General features: G+C 46.9%; 1 protein-coding gene across 15 annotated transcripts in view; it reads left to right on the plus strand.

Annotated features, from left to right (window-relative positions):
• ZNF532 (zinc finger protein 532) overlaps positions 1–25,021 on the plus strand; it is a 113,369-nt gene that overhangs the window by 37,463 nt on the left and 50,885 nt on the right. For 13 of the 15 annotated variants that reach the window (XM_082641152.1, XM_082641163.1, XM_082641160.1 and 10 more), the window contains one exon: positions 15,993–18,355. In XM_082641152.1, coding sequence (XP_082497278.1) covers positions 15,993–18,355 — 2,363 coding nt within the window. Of the gene's footprint in view, positions 1–6,519; positions 6,626–7,575; positions 7,698–15,992; positions 18,356–25,021 lie in introns of all 15 variants that reach the window. The other 2 variants (XM_082641165.1, XM_082641153.1) reach the window with 2 other exon arrangements.

A 25,021-nucleotide genomic window follows, 5' to 3' on the forward strand; every position in this document is an offset into this window, starting at 1 on the left:
AGGTCAGCCTCTGAATCCAGGCCCCCAAGTACCTTCTAGGTTGAGGAGGTGGAGGCTCTGAGCTTGGAAAGTGGGTATTACTTTCAGTCACTTAGCAGCTCTCACTTCCATGCATTCACTAGTCAGTCAACACCTGCTCTTGGGCAGTTTTAGAAAATGGACTTTTGAGCTCTGACTGAGCCAGTGAGGTAGAGAAGACAAACCCACAGGCAGACAACATCACCTGTTATAAATGGTGATGAATACAGGGTCACAAGTTCTCATGGCCTTTGGGATTGACAGTGGATACTAACCTCTCCTTGGGGCAGCTGCCAGGGAGCTTTGCCCCCATCTCTTCTGGACTCCAGGATTCCTCTGAAGGTTCTGTACCTCACCCACTGTGCTCACAGCCTGCCAGGCTGTGGTCCTCTCCTTTCCCACCTCCAAGACTGCCTCCCTTCCTCTCTCCCTGAAGAAAGGGAGCTCATCTTTCCAGAGAGCGAGGTGGCTACGAGGTAGATGCTTCTACAACATGGGGGGCACCTAGCCCACTATTGCTTTGACTTTTCTCCAAGCCCAGTCTGCAATCCTATTTTTCTCTAGCTTTTGTTGGCGTAGTGACTTGTTGGTGTTGGTTTAGGACTTGGACACTGCTTCTCTAGGATGGGGGCTCCTGGCTAGGGGCATGATGCTGGACTCCCAGCAAGGCGTTCATCCGCCCATGGCGTGTTATGGCTGCTCAGGCTGGCGCTCAGCCCTCTGGGCGGGGCCTGGTCTGAGCTGGGCTCTGGTGACCTGTCAGTCAGCATGTGAACATGGTCCAGAGGTTTGGGTTGGCCCAGGGTTAGGCAGGGAGCGCGTGAGACCGCAGCTAGTCCTTGGTTATCCTCGACTGGGAGGACAGAGCTTCTGAATTAAGAGAGAGAGTTATAGGGCAGCCAGAGACATAGGGAGGTATTTTGCTTTGTGAGTTGAAATTTTGCTGCCCTTTAAGAGGAAACTGTTCTTTTCAATGTATGAACTCCAGCTGAGCCACCAGTGGGTGATCCCTAGAGCAGGCCTTGGAGGCGCATCTACACTAGGAAAGGGGCCAGCATTGTGAGATGAAATGAGATGTAATAGAGAGCCGGGGCATCGTTCTGTAAAGTACCCAAGAATGTTCCTCCTCCTCCTTTTTCTCCAGTCAGACCATCATCACCTCAAAACTACTTCACTTTCTTGTCTCAAGAACATTTCTTCATTTTTCCTTCCCCACCCCCCACAGTTTGTTTTATTATTCTAACAAAGAGACAAAGAGGAAGAAAATAGCATTTTAATGCCTATGTGTTTGGTTCTTTTCATACATATTGTTTTCTTAAATACAACAGTCTTATGATATGGCAGTTATTATTAGTTCTCATTTTAAAGATGAGGAAATTGAGGCTCTTTCTTCAGAAAAACCTGAGGAATGGGTTCTTCATCCTTGGCTAATAGAGGGGTGTGTGTGTGTGTGTGTGTGTGTGAGTGTGTGAGTGTGAGAGAGAGAGAGAGATTCTAGGTTAAGAAATAGCATGGCCCTAGGAGGAAAGGTGTGTGTCTTCCCCCGCTCCTGCCCAAGGAGAACAGTGGTTGGGCTCTGATTAAATAAGGTCTTTGGTGTCAGGCCAAGGAATTTGGACTTAATTTGGAAGGTGATTCAAGGATTTTTAATAGAAGGGAGTGATAGATAGGATTAAAGTGTAGTTTTAGAAACATGGATCTGGCAGTTCTGAATGAGAGCATAGAGAACAGAGTGTTGTGTTTTTCTGGGTGTAAGATGGGATGGTCCAAAGTGAGAGGAGTGACGGGGATTATGATCAGCATGGATGTAACGTTGCCAAGGAAAAGATACAGGACTTGGTGAGAGAGAAAAATTTCATATAAAAATTAAATGTATATATTTGAGATGGTAAATTTTATGATATGTATATTTTATCACAGTTTTAAAAACTGAAATGTGTACCTTGCTTTGCTTTCCTGTATGTGGGCTGTTAATTACATTGGCTTCGTGATATGTGTGGATTTTAATATTTGGTTGGGAACTTATACTGCATATAATTTATTTAAAGGGAAACAGTAGTTCCCATTTTAGCTATTAACTTTTGGAATGGCAAAACCCAGTTATGCTGTTATTGTAAAAAAAGGAAAGGCTGGCCTTGTTAGAAGACACCTGAAGGATGACAGGAGGGGTAAGTGATTCATTTCTTTCCACGCGACCTGTATAACCAAATTGCTGGGGGTACTTATTTTTCAGGCTGTTTTTTTCTGCCTGCGCCACATGGCACGCGGGGTCTTAGTTCCCCGACCAGGGATCGAACCTGTGTCCCCTGCAGTGGAAGCCCGAAGTCCTAACCACTGGACCTCCAGGGAAGTCCCCATGTAGGCTGTTGTTTTATACAGCTAACTGTCAGTGATTCAGTAGTCCAGTTGCCCAGCGCTTGGGCATAAAGAGAAACCAAATAAATCGTTTATCGTCTCTGGCCACAGACTGGGGCTGCCTGTAGTAGCAGACGATCATCTCCATCATTTTGTGTGCAAGAAAGCATGGAGAGTGCAAACTTTTAGAAATTCTATTTCTAATAAACTTAGGTTTTAAAAGTTGCAAAGCTGTTTTGATTACTCAGTGGCTGACCTTGAGGCAGCTTATTGGTAAGAGGATAAACTGGAAAATTAATCTCCACATATGCAGAGCTGTTATTTAAACATTTTAGGAATCACTTCTTGTTTATAATTCCATTCGCCAACGTTCTTTGGGAGTAAAAGGATAGAAGTACCCGACTTCTGCTCATCCCACCTCCCCTCTTTGCATTTTAATACCCCCCCATTCTCTTAACTATTCATTATCTCTGTCTTACTTTTTAAAAAAAAACTAAGGTCCATGCTTTATTTAGATATCCTCAGTTTTTACCCAGTGTCCTTTTTCTGTCCCAGGATCCCATCCAGGAGATCACATTGCATTTAGTCACCATGTCGCCTTAGACTCCTCTTGCTGTGACAGTTCCTCTGACTTCCCTTGTTTGTTATGACCTTGATAGTTTTGAGCAGGACTGGTCAGGGAATTTTGTAGAACGTCCCTCAATTGGGATTTGTCTGATGTTTTCCCTGTGGTCAGGCTGGGGTGTAATGGGTTTCTGGGATAACCTGCTGTTCTGTCACATCAAGGGGACATAGTATCCATATGACTTACCACTGTTGATGCTGACCTTGGTCACCTGGCTCAGATAGTGTTGGTGAGGCTTTTCCACTGTGGAGTTACTCTTTTCTCTTGCTTTCCGTACTGTCGTCTTTGGAGGAGACTCATTTAAGGAGTGGGATGATTCTTCACCTCTGTAAGGGTAGGGCATCTACATAAATTATTTGGAGTTCTGCACAGGAGATTTGTTTGCCTTTCCCCATTTATTCAATCATTTGTATCAGTATGGACTCATGGATGTTTATTTTATAATTCAGGTTATAACCCAGTATTGCTTTATTTGTTTCTCAAATTGTACCAGCTTGAGCCGTTGGGAGCCCTTTCGGTTCACCTCTGTGTCCCTCTGACATGTTCCTCTCAATGCAGTTTGTTTCCTTTCTTTTTGTCTTGCTTTGGAGCACTTCCTTAATTTCTGGCACTACAGAATGCTCCGGGCTCATTTTGTGCATTTCCTGCCCAGTGCTGGAATTGGCCATTTCTTCAAGGACCGCTGGTCTCTTTTTCTAGTGGACAGCAGTGTTAGAAACCCAGGTCTTGGTGCTGGCTGTCCTCACTTTTGGTCTTTGCCAGGCATCTGCCCCAGTGCTGGGTTCACCTCACATGACTCATTTCTTCATTTTCCTATAAAATCTTTTCATATGGTTGCCCAGGTCTGTTTTTTTTTAATTAATTAATCAATCAATTAAAAATCTTTGGCTGAGTTGGGTCTTCGTTGCTGCGTGCAGGCTCTCTCTAGTTGCGGCGAGCAGGGACTACTCTTTGTTGCGGTGCGTGGACTTCTCATTGCAGTGGCTTCTCTTATCGCGGAGCACGGGTTCTAGGTGCGCAGGCTTCAGTACTTGCGGCACGTGGGCTCAGTAGTTGTGGCACATGGGCTCTAGAGCGCAGGCTTAGTATTTGTGGCCATGGGCTTAGTTGCTCTGCTGCATGTGGGATCTTCCCAGACCAGGGCTTGAACCCGTGCCCCCTGCATTGGCAGGCAGATTCTTAATCACTGCACCACCAGGGAAGTCCCCAGATCTGGTTTTTATAGCTGTCCGAATTTTAGCCTAGATCAATACAAAATTATTGCTTGGATGGGCAATCAAGCTGCTTTTATATCTTTTAAAAATGTGTTTTGTGTTCTAGTATCAACACTACATAGGAATCTGGCTACAAATTTAGATTGCGTTTGGGTGGGTGATATTTTTGGTCTGTGATTTGTCTTTTATTACAGTTTTTACAAGAATTTTACAGATTCATGAACCTTAGGGAGATAGTTAAAAACCAATTAAAATTAAATTTTGAGCATTTGGTTTTATCAAGGCAAAATAAGCAGCTGAAATAAAATGGACCTGGGAGCTAGAGGTTTGCATTTATTATTCCCCAATTTAAGGTGCAACTTAGATGGTAGAGAATGCCAAGTGTAGCAGTATAGTTAAATGAAGGAGATTAATTAAAGTGTAGGCAACTGGAACGATATAAAATTCACATCTTCCGTATGTAATTTCTTCTCTGTATTTATCCTTCCTGGGAAACCCTGTCTGAGAACCTTCTGAGCACATGTCTTGCTATTAAGTGTGAGGGGGACTGTAAGCTGAAGTGAATACTCTTCTTTACTCCTTGTCTCAAAAGAGAGATACACATTTTCTTTTCTGTTCCCCACATCACATTAATTATTAATCTTTTTTTTTTTTTTTTTTTGCCGTACGCGGGCCTCTCACTGTTGTGGCCTATCCCGTTGCGGAGCACAGGCTCCGGACGCGCAGGCTCAGCGCCCATGGCGCATGGGCCCAGCCGCTCCGCAGCATGTGGGATCTTCCCGGACCGGGGCACGAACCCGTGTCCCCTGCATCGGCAGGCGGCCTCTCAACCACTGCGCCACCAGGGAAGTCCTAGTAATCAGTTTTTTATTTTATTTTATTTTACTAACTGAGACTCAAAACTTAGAGCTTGATAAAATTCTTGGATCTCCTGTGGGGAAAACTTACTCGTGAGGGTCCTGAGGATTTGGAGAAGGCAGGTCTAACCCCTGACCTTCCATGCATCCGCGGAGGACAGTATGTCTTCTGCAGGGCACCAAGCAGCCAGAATCCTTTCAGCTGTGACTGCCAAGCTTGCTGCCACTGCTTGTGGGAAGCTTTGCCCACCATGGAGTGCTAGAGTTTTGCTGTCCTTTGGGTGCTGCGGAGCTCAGGTGAGGGCGGTGCCCCACGCCTCTGGTCTGAGCATCTCTTTGTCCACCTCCCTGGTTCTGACCTGCTGGGTCATTTGCACCTCAGCCTCTAATTCTGATCCCGACTGAGGCTCACGCCTCAGCCTGTGGGTTTTGTGCTGGACCAGGTGAGCCCCTGACCTTTGACCCCTAGCCCCTTGGTACCAGCCCCCCCTGCTGAGAGTGCTGCCCACTTAGGCTCCTTTCTTCTCTTGCTCAGATGCAGCCACTGACGAGGAACCTGTCCGCCACACAGGTCTCCTGGCTGTGGTTGCAGGTCTCTGGTCTGGTTGTGGGATGAAAAGAGTAGGAACATTCCTTGAAAATCTCTGACCGCCTGCCCTCCGTGTTTGAATGTTCTGCTTTCTGTGCTTTTTGTGTGGTGTACTTGATCATGACAAAGTTCCCTCTAGACGTCTAAGTAGCACAGCCCTGGGGTTGAGTGTATGCTGTTATCTCCATTTTTAGGTGGAAAACTTTCCAACACAAAGAAGCCAGAGAGCACAGGGAATGTTAGTGCTGGGAGGGACATTGGGCCTCACACGCGCTGTCTGCGTGTTGTCGCTGGGACATTAAAGCCCATTCTCTTCACCAGAGTTTGTGCATAGAAACTAGTTTATTTTAGGGAACTGTATGGATGGGGTTTTGTATGCTCTTATTAGTTAAGTGACAGGAATGTAGGTCGGTAAGTGATTTCATGGAGCTGCAGAGAGAAGTAAATAGGAAATTCATCATCTCCCTCCGTGCATTCATTCATCAGTCACAGAACAAATATTTCTTTTACAGCTAGTAAGCAAACCATATTAGGAAAAGTTTAAACTTTCTAGTAATGTAGAAATTGTATAAGAAGTCATCATTTTGTCTCATAAATATTTATAAAGTTGGGGGGCAGGGTGGGCTTAAAGTAACTCTAATGCACGGTGGCAGCGACAGAATTGGTGCAGCCATCTGGGAAATCATTCTGGCATTTGTGTTCACAGATCAGAAAAAATGACCTGTGGTTAGATCAAAATTTGGGAACTATAGCATCCCTCTTTTTGGAGACTTATAATATTTGTTAGCGTAACAGAGGCTGTCCTGCAGAAAGAAATCTGTTCAACGTGGAAAAATTCGGCATTTACTCTATGTATTTCAGTGCTGCATTTGTGCAAAGCCTCGTAAGGTCCTTCAGAACTGGCGTCTGTGCTTCGCGGTGCGTGAAGTGCAGCATGTGAAGGGTTTTTAATGTTTTCCTAGTGGAGGTGAGTGTCATGGACAACGTGGTTAGGACTTGGAGCGGGGACAGGTTGGGAGGGAAAACGAAGGAGGGCTTTAGTGTAAGTTTGACCTCCTGTCGGGAGAGTCAAGTGGCATATAAAGCTGGCAGTCGGAAAGGTGGCTCCGAAGGCCGAATTAGGGCTGTAGGTAGACATGTGTGAGTTCTGTGAATATATGGGATTGTTGTGACCACAGGGGTGGCCGAGGTGGCCTTTGGACAAAGGTAGATGACAGAGTCTGAAGGGACCCAGGAGGGGAAGAGCCAGGGAGTCGGGGGAAACCCGAGCGGCTTCTAGCAGTGCTTTCAGGGTCCGTGAGAGGACAAGATGGCTGGAAAATGAAATTCTGCTGAAAGGCAGTGGCAGTACGAAAGGACACAGGCAACGAGGACCAGCACAAGGCAACAAAGAATGGGAATGGACCGTTTTTGGAGCGTTTTCTAGCTATGAGGCACTCGCTTTATTTCATTTAGTAGCTATACGCTATTAAATGAACGCATGCATTTTCATGTAACTTTTTATTTTGGAATAATTTTAGCTTCTAGAAAAATTGCAAAAATAATACAAAGAATTTCCAGGTGCCCTTTACCCAGTTTTCCCTAGCCACCTTGTATACTTATAACATATTAATCAAAACTAAAAAGTTATCATTGGTATAATGCTAACTAGACTATAGACTTTACTCAAATTTCAGCAGTTTTCAACTAAGTGGAGGACGCTAGTTGTATACGGTTCCCTTTCTCTGTAGCCTTACAGTATACAGTCAAGGTTTTGTTTTCCAGAGTTACTTGGGTGGGTTCTCTTCCTCCCTACCGTCTCTTCAGCATGGGTGTTATGTCATCTGCTTGTGATACAGTTAGTTCTTTGTTACACTTGGTCTCTTATTTGGGGCCTCTCCTCATTCCTGATTGCTTTTATTTTTTGTTTACACACAGTAAAACTCTCCGGGTTTTGACAAAGACATAGACGTGTGTATCCAGCCCCACAGTTGTGATACAGAACAGTGCTGTCCCCTCCACGCTTCCTCCTACAGCCTGGATTTTAACAGTGGTTTCAGGCGAGTGGGTAGCAAAGGGGTGGGGAAGGAGCTGGGTGGTGTAGGATCTCCCCGACGACTGAGAACTTGACCGTGAAGGCCTCGTGCCCATGGACAGAGCACGAGGGTAGGGTCTCCAGGTTGAGGCTGGGGGACGTCTCTGTAGCCAGTAGGTAGAGGTAATAGACGTGGCCAAAAGCCCCGGAGCGGGGCGGCAACCTCCTGGTGAGGACCAGCTGGGAAAGGCCAGCTGTGCCGGATCAGGTAGGGTCCGAAGGCAGGCGGACCGTGGGGAAGGGTCCTGCCTGTTGTCTTTGAAGCTGACTGTGGAAGGACGGAGGTGTGGAGTAGGTACCAGGGGAAGGTTAGAAACGGCCTCTGTCCCCTGGCAGAGTGGGAGTTAATGAGAAGGAAAAGAGAGGGTGGTGGGGCACAGTGACACAGAGGTCGCCCAGGGGCACGAGGAGCGGGGATTTGCCGCAGTCCTCTCCAGAGGTACCCTTGGCAGCCGCAGAACCATGTGGAAAACGCAAAGGAGCTTTTTACTGCAGAGCTTTCGTGTGACCTGTGAGTGCTTGGAGTTGGGAGTGATGCAAGGAGTAGGCCAAGAACTGTGAGTCGAGCTTCTGGAAAAGGCCGAGGTTTGTAGGGACCGTTTGCTTCTATTCCTGTGGGAGGAAGGGTGGGTGGAGTTGGAAAGAGGAGGCGCTCATAGGTGTAGCCTTGAGGGAAAAGTGAGGGATAACCACAGGGTAGGGCAGGGGCTGGATATATTCTTGTCTTTCCCAGGGTTGTGCCCTGATGAAGCGCCTCTCTGTTTGTGTTTCCAGAAGCAGTTTGAACTTTCACATCGGTGGTTTTTCAAATCAGGAGTTATTAGGTATTCACTGAAGAAGAAAACACGGCCTTGGCCAGAGTATCTGTATGTCAGTATTGTTACCATCAGGATTCGGTGAAACAAGAAGATACCTATTCTGGACGACAGCAGCTGCATTAACTAATGTCTTACGAACTCATACAGAGTGAAAACGTATATTCTTTTCTTTTCACCTTGTGTGTCAACTGTCTTGTTACACATGGGCAGCTGCCCTGGTGGAGGCTGTTTAGAAAGTGAAGTTCTTCTGGCCTCAGCAGGTGGTGTGCAGGGAGTGGGGGGGACGCCCGCCAGTGCTGGAAGCTGAGAGGGGCTGGGCGCTCTGTGGTCCTGGGTCACACTTCTTCCCCGTGGCTGGAGAGGAGCCTCAGACCTACATGGTGCCCTGATCCACCCAGGGCCTGATTAGTGTGGAGGATGGAGATAAAATAAACACTTCTCTTTGGCGTTTTGGCACTTGTATGGGGCCTTCAACTGGCATGTATTTAAGAGATTCCATAGCTCCATTTATTATTGCTTATTTTTTCCCTCAAAGCTGTACACACATAGCCATGCATGTGTGTATGTGTGTTTGTGTGTGTGTGTGTATATATATATATATATATATATATATATATTTTTTTTTTTTTTTTTTTTTTTTTTTTTTTTTGCGGTACGCGGGCCTCTCACTGCTGTGGCCTCTCCCATTGCGGAACACAGGCTCCGGACGCGCAGGCTCAGCGGCCATGGCTCACCGGCCCAGCCGCTCCGCGGCATGTGGGATCTTCCCGGACCGGGGCACGAACCCGTGTCCCCTGCATCGGCAGGCGGACTCTCAACCACTGCGCCACCAGGGAAGCCCTATATATTTTTTTAGTTATTATTTTTTTGAGACTTAAGTGTCTGCCAGTTTTGGGGGCCCAGTCTCCTTGTCCATCCCCCACCCTTCCCTAGAGAGCAGCACTGGGGCAGAGATGTAGCCGATCAGGTGTTTTGTTTTGCTTCTGTTTTTGGTTTTAAACTCCACAAAACTGACATCTCTTCCCAGCTGGTTTAGGAAGAGCGAGCAAAGAAGCATGAAACAGATTTGTGTAACTGAACCTGCTGTTGGGGATGGAATTGCAGTGAGAAAATATTTTTCCCTGATAAGCAATTCACATTGAGGTGAGGGAGAAGGAAATGGTCAGTTGGGGAAAAAGAGATGTGATGTCTTTTTCTCTTCTGTGGTTGAAGAGATGTCATGATGGAGAGCGTTGAAAATGCTAAAGGTGAAAAGGGATTGGTGAAGAAGGAAGAGCCAGGGGTGTGTGTGTACTAGTGTGAGGGGAAAGGCAGGGCTTGGGAGGTAGAGGCCGGGAGAAACCAACCCCCTGCTTATTTCTCTGAAGACATGAAACCTGAGGGTGCTAAGTCATTTTCTGTGAGGAACAAACTAAATGTAAAGCATGGCATAAGATAAATACACATTATAAGAACATCGCATGTTTGAAGAAAAGAAGGTTAGAAATGTGAGTTAGATTCATTCATCTGTTGAATTACTTCTTCGAAAAGGGCTTCAGTGGCCAGATAAGTGCCAGAAAACAGTGACAGATATAGTCCCCCAAAAGGATAACAGACCTTGGATTATCATAGTTGTTCTTTGAAAAGTTTGTATAATGCTGTTGAGGCGATCTGTAGACTTTGATTTGTTTTTCTTTAGGATTATTATGACTTAGCATTTATTGATTTTCATTAAAGGAAATGTTAGTTTCTCCATTTACACGGGGAAGCCGATGTGTTGTCACCGGTCACATTGACCTTTGCATATTCATTTTGCAGGCGTGTATCCGGGGGTTATTTGCAGTTGGGTGCAGTGGTTACAGTATGTCTGGGAGCTTCTATGCCATCTTCCTGTAGTTGGAAATTGACAAGTGGCTCCATGAAGAACGGTTTTTTATTGCAAAGTGTAAGAAGTATGATTAAGGGGTGAATGGGTTTTTCTTAAGATTTGATAACTTTTGACTTTTACCAACAAAGATGAAATAGCTTACTATAATTTTAAGAGACTTTGGTAGGAAAGGAAGTGTTTTGTCTGTGTCATAGGAGGGAATAGAGTGACCATGTGACAGACTTGAGCTCTTTGATTTTCTTTTTTTATAAACAGGCCTTGCATTCCCCCCCAGACATTTTCAAGGTGAAAGGACTTTTATACATTAAGCACAAATGCTGTTAGTGAATTATATGTTATTTATAGGGGGTTTAGTTTTAAATTAAAAGACTGTTAGTATAGCCTTTGAAGGAAGCTGTATTTTACGGGGTTTAAATGAGCTGAAAGACATTGTTGCAATAACTAAAACTAATTCTGTTTGAAAGTCAAGCTGTTGAGGGAAAGGGAAGCTAAAATGAGATCTTTTTATCTTCTCTTTTATTTTTTATTTTTAAATTTTTTTTGCGGTACGCAGGCCTCTCACTGTTGTAGCCTCTCCCATTGCGGAGCACAGGCTCCGGACGCGCAGGCTCAGCGGTCATGGCTCACGGGCCCAGCCGCTCTGCGGCATGTGGGATCCTCCCGGACCGGGGCACGAACCTGTGTCCCCTGCCTCAGCAGGTGGACTCTCAACCACTGCACCACCAGGGAAGCCCCTATCTTATCTTTTAAACGAGAAGACTGAGATTTATCTTTGTAATGTTTTTAAGCAGAAGAATCTATTTTTAAAACAGTACTTAGGAATTGGGGTGAAAAAAGTAAAGAAAACTTTCAAACATAAACATTTCTCTCTGTACTTGATAGAACGGAGAAATGAAGCAGGAGTTAAGCATTTTTTCCCCCAAGTGGTAAATTCACTCTTGCCTTCCAGAATGTGGGAAGGGTGAGGGTAATAGGACCGTGTGATTGTGGGCATGACAAACATTTCTATAAACCAAAAAAGAAGTGTGAAGTTACAGACAGCGGTGTTTATTACATTGATTATACCACCCAGGAGAGGTGAACTCACCGCCACTGTGGTCGTGGGTTTCAGGCAACGCGACGTGCTTTCAGCGGCCGCTGCACTTGGCCTGTTATGCCCGCTGTGCATTTTCACCTTATAGTCAGGATTCTTTCAGGTGAACTAGGAGAGCTGACTCATATGTTTTTAAACCGCTGCTAATTCACTCTTACCTCTCTACAGTGTCCCAGTGCTTCACCCCAAAGAGTTCATCTGGGTTTATCTTCTTCCCTAAAGAGAAACTATATACATCTTAGGCGTTTAGAGGAAGGGGGGTGGGGGCAGGTATGGCTAGATGTCCACAGAAAAGGTTGTTCCTGCATCAGGAATGTCTTCTGGACCCCTTGGGGGGTTTGCAGACGTGGAGGTTCCTCTCGGGGGCTTTCTAAGCGTTCACTCTGCTTTACTTGTGCAGATGGGAAAAGATACGGCAGTGTGGTGGGCGCCATCCCGCCACTGACTATAAGAGTTAATGCTGCTGCTGCCGCCGCCATACGTGAGCACCTGTGTGTCCATAAAGCAGGCAGGTCCCTGTTGTGTGTAAACAGGGGGGAGATAGTACGACTCGTGTATTAATCTTCCAAGTATCCATCAGAATGCCTGCCAGCTGCACTGCCAGTGTGAACTGCCAGTCGCTTAGCAAGTTGTGTTTCACGTGGTGACCCTTTTATCATTTCTTGTGGTTGTGTGTTCTGGGCCTACTGCCCACTGAGTATTTGAATTTTCTGTTATGTTCTTTTTGTTCCTGAACTGACTGCCCTCTAGGATGAATGGTGTGAAACTGGATGACGTCTTTTGCTCACCAAAATCATAAGGAGAGGGCAAATGACATAAATCCCATGTAGCTGTAAAGAAAGGGTTGAGGGATTTAGGCAGAGCCCAGCCACCACTGGGGACCTCCAGAGCCTGGATCCCAGCTTTGGATAAGTGGTGGCATTTAAAAACCACCTTTCAGGGCTTCCCTGGTGGCGCAGTGGTTGAGAGTCCGCCTGCTGATGCAGGGGACACGGGTTTGTGCCCCGGTCCGGGAGGATCCCACATGCCGCGGAGCGGCTGGGCCCGTGAGCCATGGCTGCTGAGCCTGCGTGTCCGGAGCCTGTGCTCCGTGACGGGAGGGGCCACAGCAGTGAGAGGCCTGCGTACCACAAAAAAAAAAAAACCAAAAAAACCCCACCTTTCAGGCCCATTCGACTCCAGTGGGGTTTTGGGGGGTGGTTCATGAGTCTATGTTTTGAATTCTCTAAAAAGTGATCTACAAACTTGGATCATCATGGCTGGTAAAGATAGATCATAGGGATGCTTCGCTAATGGTGGTTTTATTGTGAGTATTCAATTTATAAAGGCAGTATGATGCTTAAAAATAAAGCTGATGAGGGACTTCCCTGGTGGTGCAGTGGTTAAGAATCCTGCCAATGTAGGGGACACAGGTTCGATCCCTGGTCTGGGAAGATCTCACTTGCCATGGAGCAACTAAGCCCGCGAGCCACAGCTACTGAAGCCCGCACACCTAGAGCCCGTGCTCCGCAATAAGAGAAGCCACTGTGATGAGAAGCCCACACACTGCAACGAAGAGTAGCCCCCGCTTGCCGTAACTAGAGAAAGCCCACGCTCAGAAACGAAGACCCAGCGCAGCCAAAAATATATAAATAAAATAAATAAATTAAAAAGTAAATAAATAAAACTGGTGACATTCAGGGATTATTCCTAAGTGGGTGGACTCTTAAGTGGGTATGTTGTCTGACAGATGGATTTTTCATTGCCCACATTTTACAGTTCAGCTTCATTTAAAAAAGAAAATCATAATATCAAACTTTCTCGCTAGATTTGACTTCATATAGATGTTTTCATGTCATTATATGCTTAGAAGTGTTGTACTTTGATGCCGGGGGTGCATTATTCCCTGTCTGGTCCTGCAGGCACCCATCTGGGAGAAAAGTGGCCCAGAGTGTTCTCTCTAGGCTAAGCAAACCATCTAGAGAAAAGTACATGTGACTTCTGAGACATAAGTGCATGGAAAGTGATTTATTCTTTTTTTTAATGATTTTTTTCTGTTGCTTTATCTCTTTTTTTATTAATGCACTTTAAAAAATTTATTTATTTTTGGCTGCTTTGGGTCTTTGTTGTTGCACACAGGCTTTCTCTAGTTGTGGCGAGCAGAGGCTACTCTTTGTTGCGGTGCGCAGGCTTCTCATCGTGATGGCTTCTCTTGTTGCGGAGCATGGGCTCAGTAGTTGTGGCGCACGGGCTTAGTTGCTCTGTGGCATGTGGGATCTTCTTGGACCAGGGCTCAAACCTGTGTCCCCTGCATTGGCAGGCGGATTCTTAACCACTGTGCCACCAGGGAAACCCTGGAAAGTGATTTATTCTTCAGCTCCTATTGAGCCATAAGTGTTTGTTTCATCTTCAACAGTAGTATTTCCCAACGAAATTCTTTGAAGTGTTTGGATGTGTCCCAGAGTGGGTGAATATGCTGAGGTTGTCTTAGCAGCTGATGATGGATTTATGGTTAATGTGAATTTTCACGGGTATGTTTATTGTTGCCTGAGTAGAAATGCTACTGTGATCCTCATAGTTATTTTTATTAGGAATGCATGATTTTTTACAGATTGTACAAGAAAAAAATCATCTTTCGTAAAATATGAAAGACAACTTCTCAGTGATTTAAAGCAGACTTAAAGGAGGAATGATGTAGTAAATATTGACAAGGAAAGAGTCTAGGTGCCTACAAGTCACTTAGGCCGATTCGTCCATTGAAAGTTGCCTAAGGTCAGCGGTGATCCCTGTTTCTTCCGACGTTGATTGTTGCTCGATTCCCCTCTCTTCTTCCCTTCGCTCCTTTGCTTTCTTTCTCTCCCTCTCCTTCCCTTTCCAGTTTTTCATTCTCCCTCTTCCCTTTCCTTCTTTCCTTCTCTTCCTGGCCGCCGGCCTCCACAGCAGAAGGAAGGAACAGGCCCGGAGAGATCCCCTTACTTCCTGAGGGTCTCAGAGGCAGTGAGTTGTCGGCAGAGCAGGGTCAGGGCCTGTTGTTATTGTAGGTCCTGTGTTCTGGTCCCTGACTTGTGTCCTGTTGGTTATTTGGCATTTATGGTGCAAAGGCATGTGGGACATTGCCTGTCTTCAGGCAGCTGACCAGGCCAGTGGGTAAGAAGAGACAATTCACACACTGTAATACATACAGAGCGTAATCGGATCATAAGATGGAGTGCTCTGGGGGTTCAGGGAGGAGGAAGAGTTCCCCTACAGTGGAAGGGCCCCTTGTAAAGGCCCCAGTCAGTCTGTGTATTTATATATCCTTCATCTTTAGTAACGGCTGTGACTGTCCATTTTCCTAAAACTCTACATCCTACTACCATCCAGGGCTTCGTACACATTAATGCAAGCCCTTCTTTTTTTTTTTTTGCGGTACGTGGGCCTCTCACTGTTGTGGCCTCTCCCGTTGCGGAGCACAGGCTCCGGACGTGCAGGCTCAGCGGCCATGGCTCACGGGCCCAGCCGCTCCGCGGCATGTGGGATCCTCCCGGACCGGGGCACGAACCCGCGTCCCCTGCATCGGCAGGCGGACTCTCAACCACTGCGCCACCAGGGAAGCCCCAATGCAAACACTTCTTCATAGACTGTTGTCCACCCTGATCTAGCCTGGCTGCCAAAGAGAGGGCCTTCCTCCCCCGGGCTCTGTCACGTCCTTGGGTCCATGTTGTCACATGCTGGGAGTATTTTCATGGAAGGCCTTTCTCAGCTGCCACAGCCATTTGCAAGACTGTGCTGGCTGAGTAGTGATTAGGAAACAGCTGTGCGTTCCCTTAACCAGTGAAACCACTAGACCAGGGAGGGAGATGGAAGGGACACCACACTTTTCTGCCTGGAGAGTGTTTTTTTCCCCTAACATAATGGAGGGAATTAAGAGTAAGTAAAAACTGATGGAATGAGCTCCTGGGGGATTTTTGAAAATCTCAGACAGAACTTTATTAGCAGTAGACGGCCTGTGCTGGGTTGGGATGCTCACTTCTGCGGACGAATTGAAATCTGTAATTGGGTTTTTGCCTGTAATATATTGCTTTTAATGTGATATCCCAAATCTGATGGTGACTGTGTTAGCAGTAATTTTGCCAGTAGAATTAAATGCTGTCAAGATCAAGATATGTTTGGAAGTAGTTTTTTGTGAAAATGGTGAGGTGAATCCAATGATAAATAACATTTTCTAGTCGTTACACCAGAACCTGCTCTTCGTGTTGTAATAGTTTTGATGAGCTTGTTAGAGAGGCTCCACGCTGGCAGTGCTGCACGGCATTTTGGAGGAATCACTTCAAAGCTGTAATCATCAGGGCTTTATACCTGTTTTCCGGACGCTTGCTCACTTTGGCTCAGTGTCCTGACATCATAATAAGTGCAGTTGGCAACCCACTCTTTCGTGGCAGTCATCACTGTTCGTGTAAGTCCTACAGGGATGTTTATCTGCATGTTCCTTGCTGATGGAATTATTTTCTGTTCGTTTAACAGAACATCTGATCAAATTCATGACCATGGGGGATATGAAGACCCCAGACTTTGATGACCTCCTGGCAGCATTTGACATCCCAGATATGGTCGATCCCAAAGCAGCTATTGAGTCCGGACACGACGACCAGGAAGGCCACATCAAGCAGAACGCCCATGCGGAGGACGACTCCCACACGCCGTCCTCCTCTGACGTTGGCGTCAGCGTTATTGTGAAGAACGTTCGGAACATCGACTCCTCCGAGGGCGCGGAGAAGGACGGCCACAACCCCACCGGCAACGGCCTGCACAACGGGTTTCTCTCGGCGTCTTCTCTGGACACTTACAGTAAAGACGGATCGAAGTCCTTGAAAGGAGACGTGCCTACCTCAGAGGTGACTTTAAAAGACTCCGCTTTCAGCCAGTTCAGCCCCATCTCCAGTGCTGAAGAGTTTGACGACGATGAGAAGATAGAGGTGGACGACCCCCCGGACAAAGAGGACGTGCGCTCAGGTTTCAGATCGAACGTGTTGACAGGGTCGGTTCCCCAGCAGGACTATGACAAACTGAAGGCACTCGGGGGAGAAGGCTTAAGCAAAACTGGCATCTCTACGTCAGGCAATCTAGAGAAAAACAAAGTTGTCAAGAGAGAAACGGAAACGAATTCTATAAATCTGAGTGTTTATGAACCTTTCAAAGTCAGAAAAATGGAGGATAAACTGAAGGAAAACTCCGAAAAGGTGCTTGAAAACAGGGTGCATGAGGGCAAGCTGAGCTCGGAGAAGAACGACGCCTCCCTCGGCGGTGCGGTGCCCTCGAGGACCAAGCCATCCTCCAAGCTTTCTTCCTGCATCGCTGCGATTGCGGCTCTTAGTGCAAAAAAGGCCGCTTCCGACTCCTCTAAAGAACCAGTGACCAACTCCCGGGAGGCCTCTCCGTTACCAAAAGAAGTAAACGATAGCCCTAGAGCCATTGAAAAGTCTCCGGAATCCCAGAGTCTCATCGATGGGACAAAAAAAGCATCCCTCAAGCAGCCGGATAGTCCCAGGAGCATTTCCAGTGAGAACAGTAGCAAGGGATCGCCATCCTCTCCTGCAGGGTCAACACCAGCAATTCCCAAAGTCCGCATAAAAACCATCAAGACGTCTTCTGGGGAAATCAAGAGAACAGTGACGAGGGTGTTGCCTGAAGTCGATCTCGATGCCGGAAAAAAGCCTTCTGAGCAGACGGGGTCCATGGCGGCGTCCGTGACGTCGCTGCTGTCGTCTCCGACCTCGGCCGCCGTCCTTTCCTCCCCGCCCAGGGCGCCTCTGCAATCGGCGGTCGTTACCAACGCAGTGGCCCCCGCCGAGCTGACCCCCAAACAGGTCACCATCAAGCCCGTGGCGACTGCCTTCCTCCCGGTGTCGGCCGTGAAGACGGCCGGGTCTCAAGTCATTAATTTGAAGCTCGCCAACAACACGACGGTCAAAGCCACAGTCATATCTGCTGCTTCGGTGCAGAGTGCCAGCAGCGCCATCATTAAAGCCGCCAACGCCATCCAGCAGCAAACCGTCGTGGTGCCGGCCTCCAGCTTGGCCAACGCCAAACTCGTGCCAAAGACTGTGCACCTTGCCAACCTTAACCTTCTGCCTCAGGGCGCCCAGGCCACCTCCGAGCTCCGCCAGGTGCTCACCAAACCTCAGCAGCAAATAAAGCAGGCAATAATCAATGCCGCGGCCTCACAGCCACCCAAGAAGGTGTCGCGGGTCCAGGTGGTGTCCTCCCTGCAGAGTTCTGTGGTGGAAGCTTTCAACAAGGTGCTGAGCAGCGTCAACCCAGTCCCAGTTTACATCCCCAACCTCAGTCCTCCCGCGCACGCGGGCATCACGTTACCGACCCGCGGCTACAAGTGCTTGGAGTGCGGGGACTCTTTCGCCCTCGAGAAGAGCCTGACCCAACACTACGACCGGCGCAGCGTGCGCATCGAAGTAACGTGCAACCACTGCACCAAGAACCTCGTTTTTTACAACAAGTGTAGTCTCCTGTCGCATGCCCGCGGGCACAAGGAGAAGGGAGTGGTGATGCAGTGTTCGCACTTGATCTTGAAGCCAGTCCCAGCAGATCAGATGATTGTTTCTCCGTCAAGCAATACTCCTGCTTCATCTTCCGCCCTCCCGAGCTCCTCGGGAGCCGGCACACACACTGTAACAAAAATCCAGTCTGGCATAACCGGGACAGTCATATCAGCCCCTTCCAGCACACCCATCATTCCAGCTATGCCTCTGGATGAAGACCCATCCAAGCTCTGTAGGCATAGTCTGAAATGTTTGGAGTGTAATGAAGTTTTCCAGGATGAGACGTCGCTGGCCACTCATTTCCAGCAGGCTGCAGATACAAGTGGACAAGTAGGGTATCATTTCCATTTCGGGATCTCGGTGATGAATCTGTAGACAAGAGTGCTGTATACCATGCCGTTGATTTTAGGGGCGGGAGCTCAGTTAAATGGGGGGATGTGTGTGTGTATTTGTGTACACACGCTCACACGTGAGAGAGGATTGTTTCCATAGAGCAATGTTGAAATATGAATCTTGTTTAAAAATCAGTTTTTTTGAAGATGATTCTTTTAGACAGTTAGAAACTGTGTACTAGTTGGGTCATGGCACCTTAGATTTAGGGTACGTAAAGGAGTTTTTAATTGTTGGGTGATTGGAATTTATGTTGTAAGTCTGAGCTCTAGCGAGTGATAGTATAGACCCATTGGATTAAGTGTTCAAGTCAGGCTGCATCACCAGTGTTCCTGAGTCATTTATTAGCAACCATAGTGGGGTTTAAAAATTTCCTGTTGTTTATAATTATTGTCTTTTACAGTTAAACACACCCAGTTGATACCCACTTTTCAGGAGTGCCTGCTTACTTAAGGTGTTGGTCTGGTACATTCAGTAATATTCTCCACTGCAGTGAATTTAAGCTTCTAACGGAAAACCCATCCATTTAAATAGAATACCTTTGAGTTTGTCTGTGGCTTTTTTTTTTTTTTTTCTTTTTTGGGCCACGTTGGTTCTTCGCTGCGGTGGCTTCTCTTCTTGCAGAGCACAGGCCCTAGAGTGCGCGGGCTTCAGTAGTTGCGGCGCATGGGCTCAGTCGTTGTGGCGCATGGGCTCTAGGGCGCAGGCTCAGTAGTGGTGGCGCACGGGCTTAGTTGCTCTGTGGCATGTGGGATGTTCCCGAACCAGGGATTGAACCCGTGTCCCCTGCCTTGGCAGGTAGATTCTTAACCACTGTGCCACCAGGGAAATCCCTTGTTTGTGGCATTTGGGGTTTGTTTTTTTGTGGTGAAGTGTAGGTCGGTGTTGGTGAGATGTATTTCACAGTGCACGTCAGTCAGCAGTTTTATCTCTGCCGTTTGCTTCTCTCCATGAGGCAACTTCTGGGCAATAGATAAATGTGTTTTACAGATATATGGAAGTAACTGGGCATGTTGAGTGAAGCTAATTCAAGCTAGAGAGACCATATGATTTATTGTGCAAACCAGGAAACTTGTGATATTGGAAGGGGCGCTAGTTTGAGCTGATATACTCTGGCTCAAACTTCTGTTTTTGAAGACCCAGTGGTAAACTGATCTTTCCCTTCTTTGCCTCCACTATCTTGTGACAAGGAGCTTTATGCTGTGGTTCAGACGTCTGGTACCGTCACCGTGATCAGCTCCCCGAGGGCAACTGCTGAGTTAAGTTCTTTGTAGGATTTGAGTTTGGGGAACAAAAGATCAAGAATACCTCAGTGACTTTTCCTCTGGACATTCAGTTGAGTGGAAACGGAGACGATAAAGAGTTTCGAGAACATTCTTGCATCGAGAACACTGTATGTTACCTGTTTCATTGGCTCTGACAGTAAAGTGCTCAGGTGGCTAAGCTGGTTCAAGAAGAAGCGATTGATGCAGCCCCCCAAGCGCGTCCTGGTGACAGGGCTTGGGTTCTGTCTGGGCTCCTCTTACCTGGTCACCACTTCATCAAAGGGGCAGTCTGTCTTTCTGTCTTAAAAGGATGCAGTAAAAAAAAGCAAAAGCCGTTTCCGTAGTTCTCTCTGTTCTGCTGGTATTTTGTGCAGGTGGTGGAGTATGTCCCGGCTCGCATGTGCTGGTCCGTATTGGCATGTGGAGCTGCCTTGAGAGATGTCTGTTCCCTTGGGGACCCTTTCTTCCCTGTTTTCCCCTCATTTTTGTTCTCTGTTAACCATTTAGGCTCATCAGCCGAACTGGGGTCAAATAGGGAAGCGCTTTCCCTCAGGGAAAGAGATTGCCGTCTCTTCTTGTGTGGGTGGTTGCTTTGCCTTGACTCTTTGTATTCTGCTGGGACAGGTGTGTAGCGCAGCTCCCCTGTTTCCCCTGGAGCACCGCGGGGTGCGTCAGGGCAGAATATATGTTAACTCCAGGGCCAGGTAATACGAGGCTGGACAGTCACCCCGTTCTGCTTCCTTCCTCTGACTCTGCCGAGCTGGGGTCCACTCAGCCCACCTGAGAAGAGCATTTCTGTCGAGTGAGCTTCAGCTGCCGCCCGAGCCAGCCACCGCCTGGCTGGCAGCACCGGCACACCCCGTGGCACCTCTCCCGCTCCTGGTGCCCCTGCTTTCACCCAAACTGTGCCCTTCACCACGGTATCCCCTCCACAGCTTGCCACTCTTCTCAGGCTCAGCCGGGGGCTCTGCGCGCCCAGGGACAGCCTGGTCTCTCACCCGGCCGCCCAGCCTGCGCCCCTGGGTGCGGAGCGGCTGCCCCTTGTTCAGCCTCCTTGACACCCTCCTCGAGTCTCTCCTGCAGCCCAGGAGGCCCGTGGCATCCGTGCAGCTCCTGCTGTCCCAGCCTCAAGTGTAGCGGGAGCTCGGGTGGTCCCCACCTGTGGTTGGTCCCTGGCGCGGCATCAGGTACCCATGGCGATGGGAGGCTGGGGCTGAAGACAGGAAGGACGGGAGAGAAAAGAGAAGAATTCTTCGTTTCGTCTTCTCCAGTTTGCCATTCACACAGCTGCTGGCCGGTTTACAGTTTGTGAACTTACATTTAAGTGTGGGGGAAAAGCCCACCTGTATGAACTCTTTCCTCTCTGACAAGGGCACTTACGACACTTAGTTCAACTTCTCGATTTCGTAAGAAGATCGAAGGGCCCCTCAAGCACAGTCTCTCCCTGAGCGCCTGCTTTCCGTCTTACCTTCCGTGTCTCCGTTGGCCTCCCCATTCCTGGTGACGCGTGGGTGAACTGGAGCCAGAGCAGGCTGCCTCACTGCCCGAGGGTGGGGACCGTTACAGGGTCGGCCGCGGGCCCGCAGCTGCCCCGTTTTCTCTTCTGGCTCTTCTCAGGTCTGCCCGGGCCGGGCTTCCCTACTTCTGCACGTAGGCTTCGAGAGTCACGTACAACAGCTTCCTGTACTGACCCGAGCTGGCGTTGATTCTGGAGGCTAAAGGGTGTGACCTCAGGGCCCTGGCAACACTAACCAGCCCACAGGCCCTTGCTCCGTGCCTTTCACTGGCAGCGTGTGAGTTGACCAGACCTAGAGAAAGGTGTGCCGGTTCCCTGGCAGCGGGGATATGCCTTCCTCCTTCCCTCCCTCCCTCCCATCAGGGATATTCCTCCCTTCCTTTGTCCTGCCCACCTTCTACTTACGATTGCCGGGGTAGTTTAAAAATTTTACGTGATAATGCTGAAAGTATTCCGTGCTAATTAATGCCTTGAGTCTTCTCAGATCATCCCATTTTCAAATTAAACCTTTTATTTTGAGGTAATTGTAGATTCAGGTAAGAAATAATACAGAGGGAGCCTGCGTCCCCTTTACGCAGTTTCCCCCAGTGGTAACATCTTGCAAAACTGTTAAACAGTATCATATCCAGGCTGTTGGTACTGATGCTACAATACGTAGAGCCTTTCCACGACCATAGGCATCCCTCATATTGCCTTCTTAGAGCCCCAGTCACCTCCCTCCCACCCCTGCATCCCTCTTAACCCCTAGGAGCCACTAATCTCTTCTCCTTTCTATAATCTTGTCATTTCAGGAATGTTATATAAATGGAGTCGTACGTATGTAGCCTTTGAGACTGGCTTTTTTCCACCCAGCGTAATTATTCCCTGGAGATTCATCCAGGCTGTTGGATGTATCACTAGTTTGTTCCCAGTTTGGGGCTATTATGAATAAAGCTGCCACAAACATTTGTCTGCAGGTTTTTGTGGGAACGTAAGTTTTCCTTTCTCAGGGATAAATCCTTTTGTGTGCCGGGTTGTATGGTAGTTGCATATTTATATTCTTAAGAAATTCTTTTCCACAGTGGCTGTGCAATTTTAAATCTCAGGAGCAATGTATGAGTGATGTAGTTTCTCCACATCCTCACCGACATTTGGTGGTGGCATCATTTTGTATTTTAGCCATCCGGATAGGTGTGTAGTGATATCTTGTGGTTTTAATTTGTGTTTCCTCCATAGCTAATAATGTTGAATATCTTTTTGTGTTTATTTGCCATCTGCATATCCTTTTTGGTGCAATGTCTCTTCTTTTGTCCATTTTCTAATTAGTTTTTTTGTTTGTTTTTACTGTTGAGTGTTAAGAGTTCTTGATATATTTTAGATACTGGTCCTTTGTCGGTATGTGGTTGCAAGTCTTTTCTCCCAGTCTGTGGCTTGTCTCTTCATCTTATTAGGCTTTGGCAGAATAAATGTTTTTACTTTTGATGAAGTCCCATTTATCAGTGTTCTCTGTTACGGCTTGTGCTTTTGGTGTCAGGTCTAAGAACGCTTTGCTGTAGATCCTGAGAACCTTCTTTTATGTTTTTTTCTAAAAAAATTTTAGTTTTATGATTTACGTTTAAGTCTGTGATCTGTTTTGGGTTAATTTTTGTATAATGTGTGAGACTTCGATGGAGATTTCTTCTTCCCCATGCATGTCCTTTTTCTCCAGTACCACTTGTCAAGAAGGCTGTCTTTCCTCCATTGAATTGCCTTTGCGGTTTGTCAGACATCAGCTGGCATATTTGTGGAGCCATTTCTGGGACTCTGGTGGACTGAGTCCTCCAACCTTATTCTTTCCTCTCAAAATCGTTTTTTAGCTATTCTGGTTATTTTGCCTTTCCATATATATATTTTAGAATAGTCTTGTCTATATCTACAAAAAAATTCTTGTTGGGATTTTGATAGGAATTATGTTAAACCTGTATATCAGTTTGGGGAGAACTCTTTTCTTTATTATGTTGAGTCTTTCAGTCCATGAACAAAGAATGTCTGTCCATTTATTTAGATCTTCTTTGATTTATCTTTTTTTTATTAGTTTCTGCTTTATAACAAAGTGAATCAGTCATACATATACATCTGTTCCTGATTTATCATTTTGTAGTTTTTATCATACAAGTCTTATACATGTTTTGTTTGCTAGCTTTCCTTCTTTACATGTTTTGTTGGTGCTCCCCCTCCCCCCGCCCTCCCCCCGCCCTCCCCCTTCCATGTGGGCAAGTGTAAATGGTATTATATTTTTCAGTGTTCACATGTTCGTTGCTAATATATGGAAACACAATTTTTGTGTATTTATCATATATCCCTTGTCTTTGTTAAACTTGTTATTGGATTTAGGGTATTTGGGGGGGGAAAGATTATATTGATTATTTTTCAGATATTGAACCAGCCTTGCATCTCTGGGATGAATCCCACTTGATCAAGCTGTGTAATTCTTTTTACATATTGTGAATTATATTTGCTAATATTTTGTTAGTATTTTGCATCTGTATTCATATAGGAAGTGACTTATAATTGGTGTTAGATTTTCTTTAAATATTTGATAGAATTCTTCAGTGAAACCATCTGGGCCTGGAGATTTCTTTTTTTGGATTTTTTGTTAAACACCCTCTGGGCTGGTGGAGGGACTCATTATCACTTGGTAGGGATGAAACTCCCACTTCCCTGGTGCCTTCTCTGATACCATCTGGGTGAGGGTATTAGGACACCTTATTACAGCCTCAGGAGCGGAGGTCTGGGCTCCACCTGGACTTGGCGTGCTATGGGTGAGGCCACAGTGCTTCCTGGGGTGTCTGGCTGGAGTACAGCAGTAATTGTGTCTTTTGCTAGGTTTCCCCTTTCCGGATCCTTTGGCTAGAGATAGCAGGCTTTTGCTGGGGATTTTTTTGTCTGTGCCCATTGGCGTTTCTGGGTTCCCCGTTTCCTCAGCTCCAAATCTGGGATACGTGAGGCAAAAAGAACCCCAGAGAAGTCATCACTAGGGACCTGAGGTGCCTAGCCATCCTGCCTTCTCTCTGCCTTTCAGAGTCTCATGATGTTTGTTGTGTATGTAATGCCCAGGAGTGTTAGTTGTACTTAGAGGAAGGAATACAGAGAGGTACTTCTATTCCATTTCCCTGGAAGTGGAAGTTTCACTCTATTTTTTCAAATACAGCTGTTTTGTCTTCCAGGAGAGAGTGTGTAGTTACATCATGGGGCTCTGCCTGAGGCCTCCGGCCTGTGATTCTCAGTCGCTTTTTGGGGTCAGGCTTTCTGGGAGGACAGCATTCCACTTGACTCCGGACTCCTCTCCTCTTTGAGCCTGAGGCATGTCCCCTGCTCAGTGAGGTCACCTCTATCTTGGCCTGTCTGTGACAGCTGTCAGGAGTGAGCATCTCTTCTTCTCCCTTTCATATGTGTTGAACCGAGCCTCTTAAGACCTCAGCCTTTCTCTTGAGAATGACTTCTTGGTTTAGTGCAGGCACCATCTCCCTTCTCTTTTTATCTTTCATTTTCTCCCCATTTATATTTTTACCCGTTTATGGTTTGAAAACATCCTTTTCCAGGTTGGTCCAGGGGTGCTTGTTTGAACCTGGTAAAGGATTTCTTTTTCTTTTGACACCAGCTGTGGCTGTCTGTGCAATACCTCCTCTCACCGTCACACCGTACATACGTGTTCAGGCTCTGGAGGTTTTGCCAACATGTCATGGGATAAAGTAAGGTTTTGGTGACATTTGCTGAATTCTGCCTTGTCAGTTACTCCTTCTCTTAAAGATATTCTGTGGACAGTCTATACAAGGTAATGATTGACTCAGAGACTCAGAGTGCTGC

This window comes from Mesoplodon mirus, assembly GCF_964341445.2.
Source record: "Mesoplodon mirus genome assembly, chromosome: 13".
Lineage (NCBI taxonomy): Eukaryota > Metazoa > Chordata > Mammalia > Artiodactyla > Ziphiidae > Mesoplodon > Mesoplodon mirus.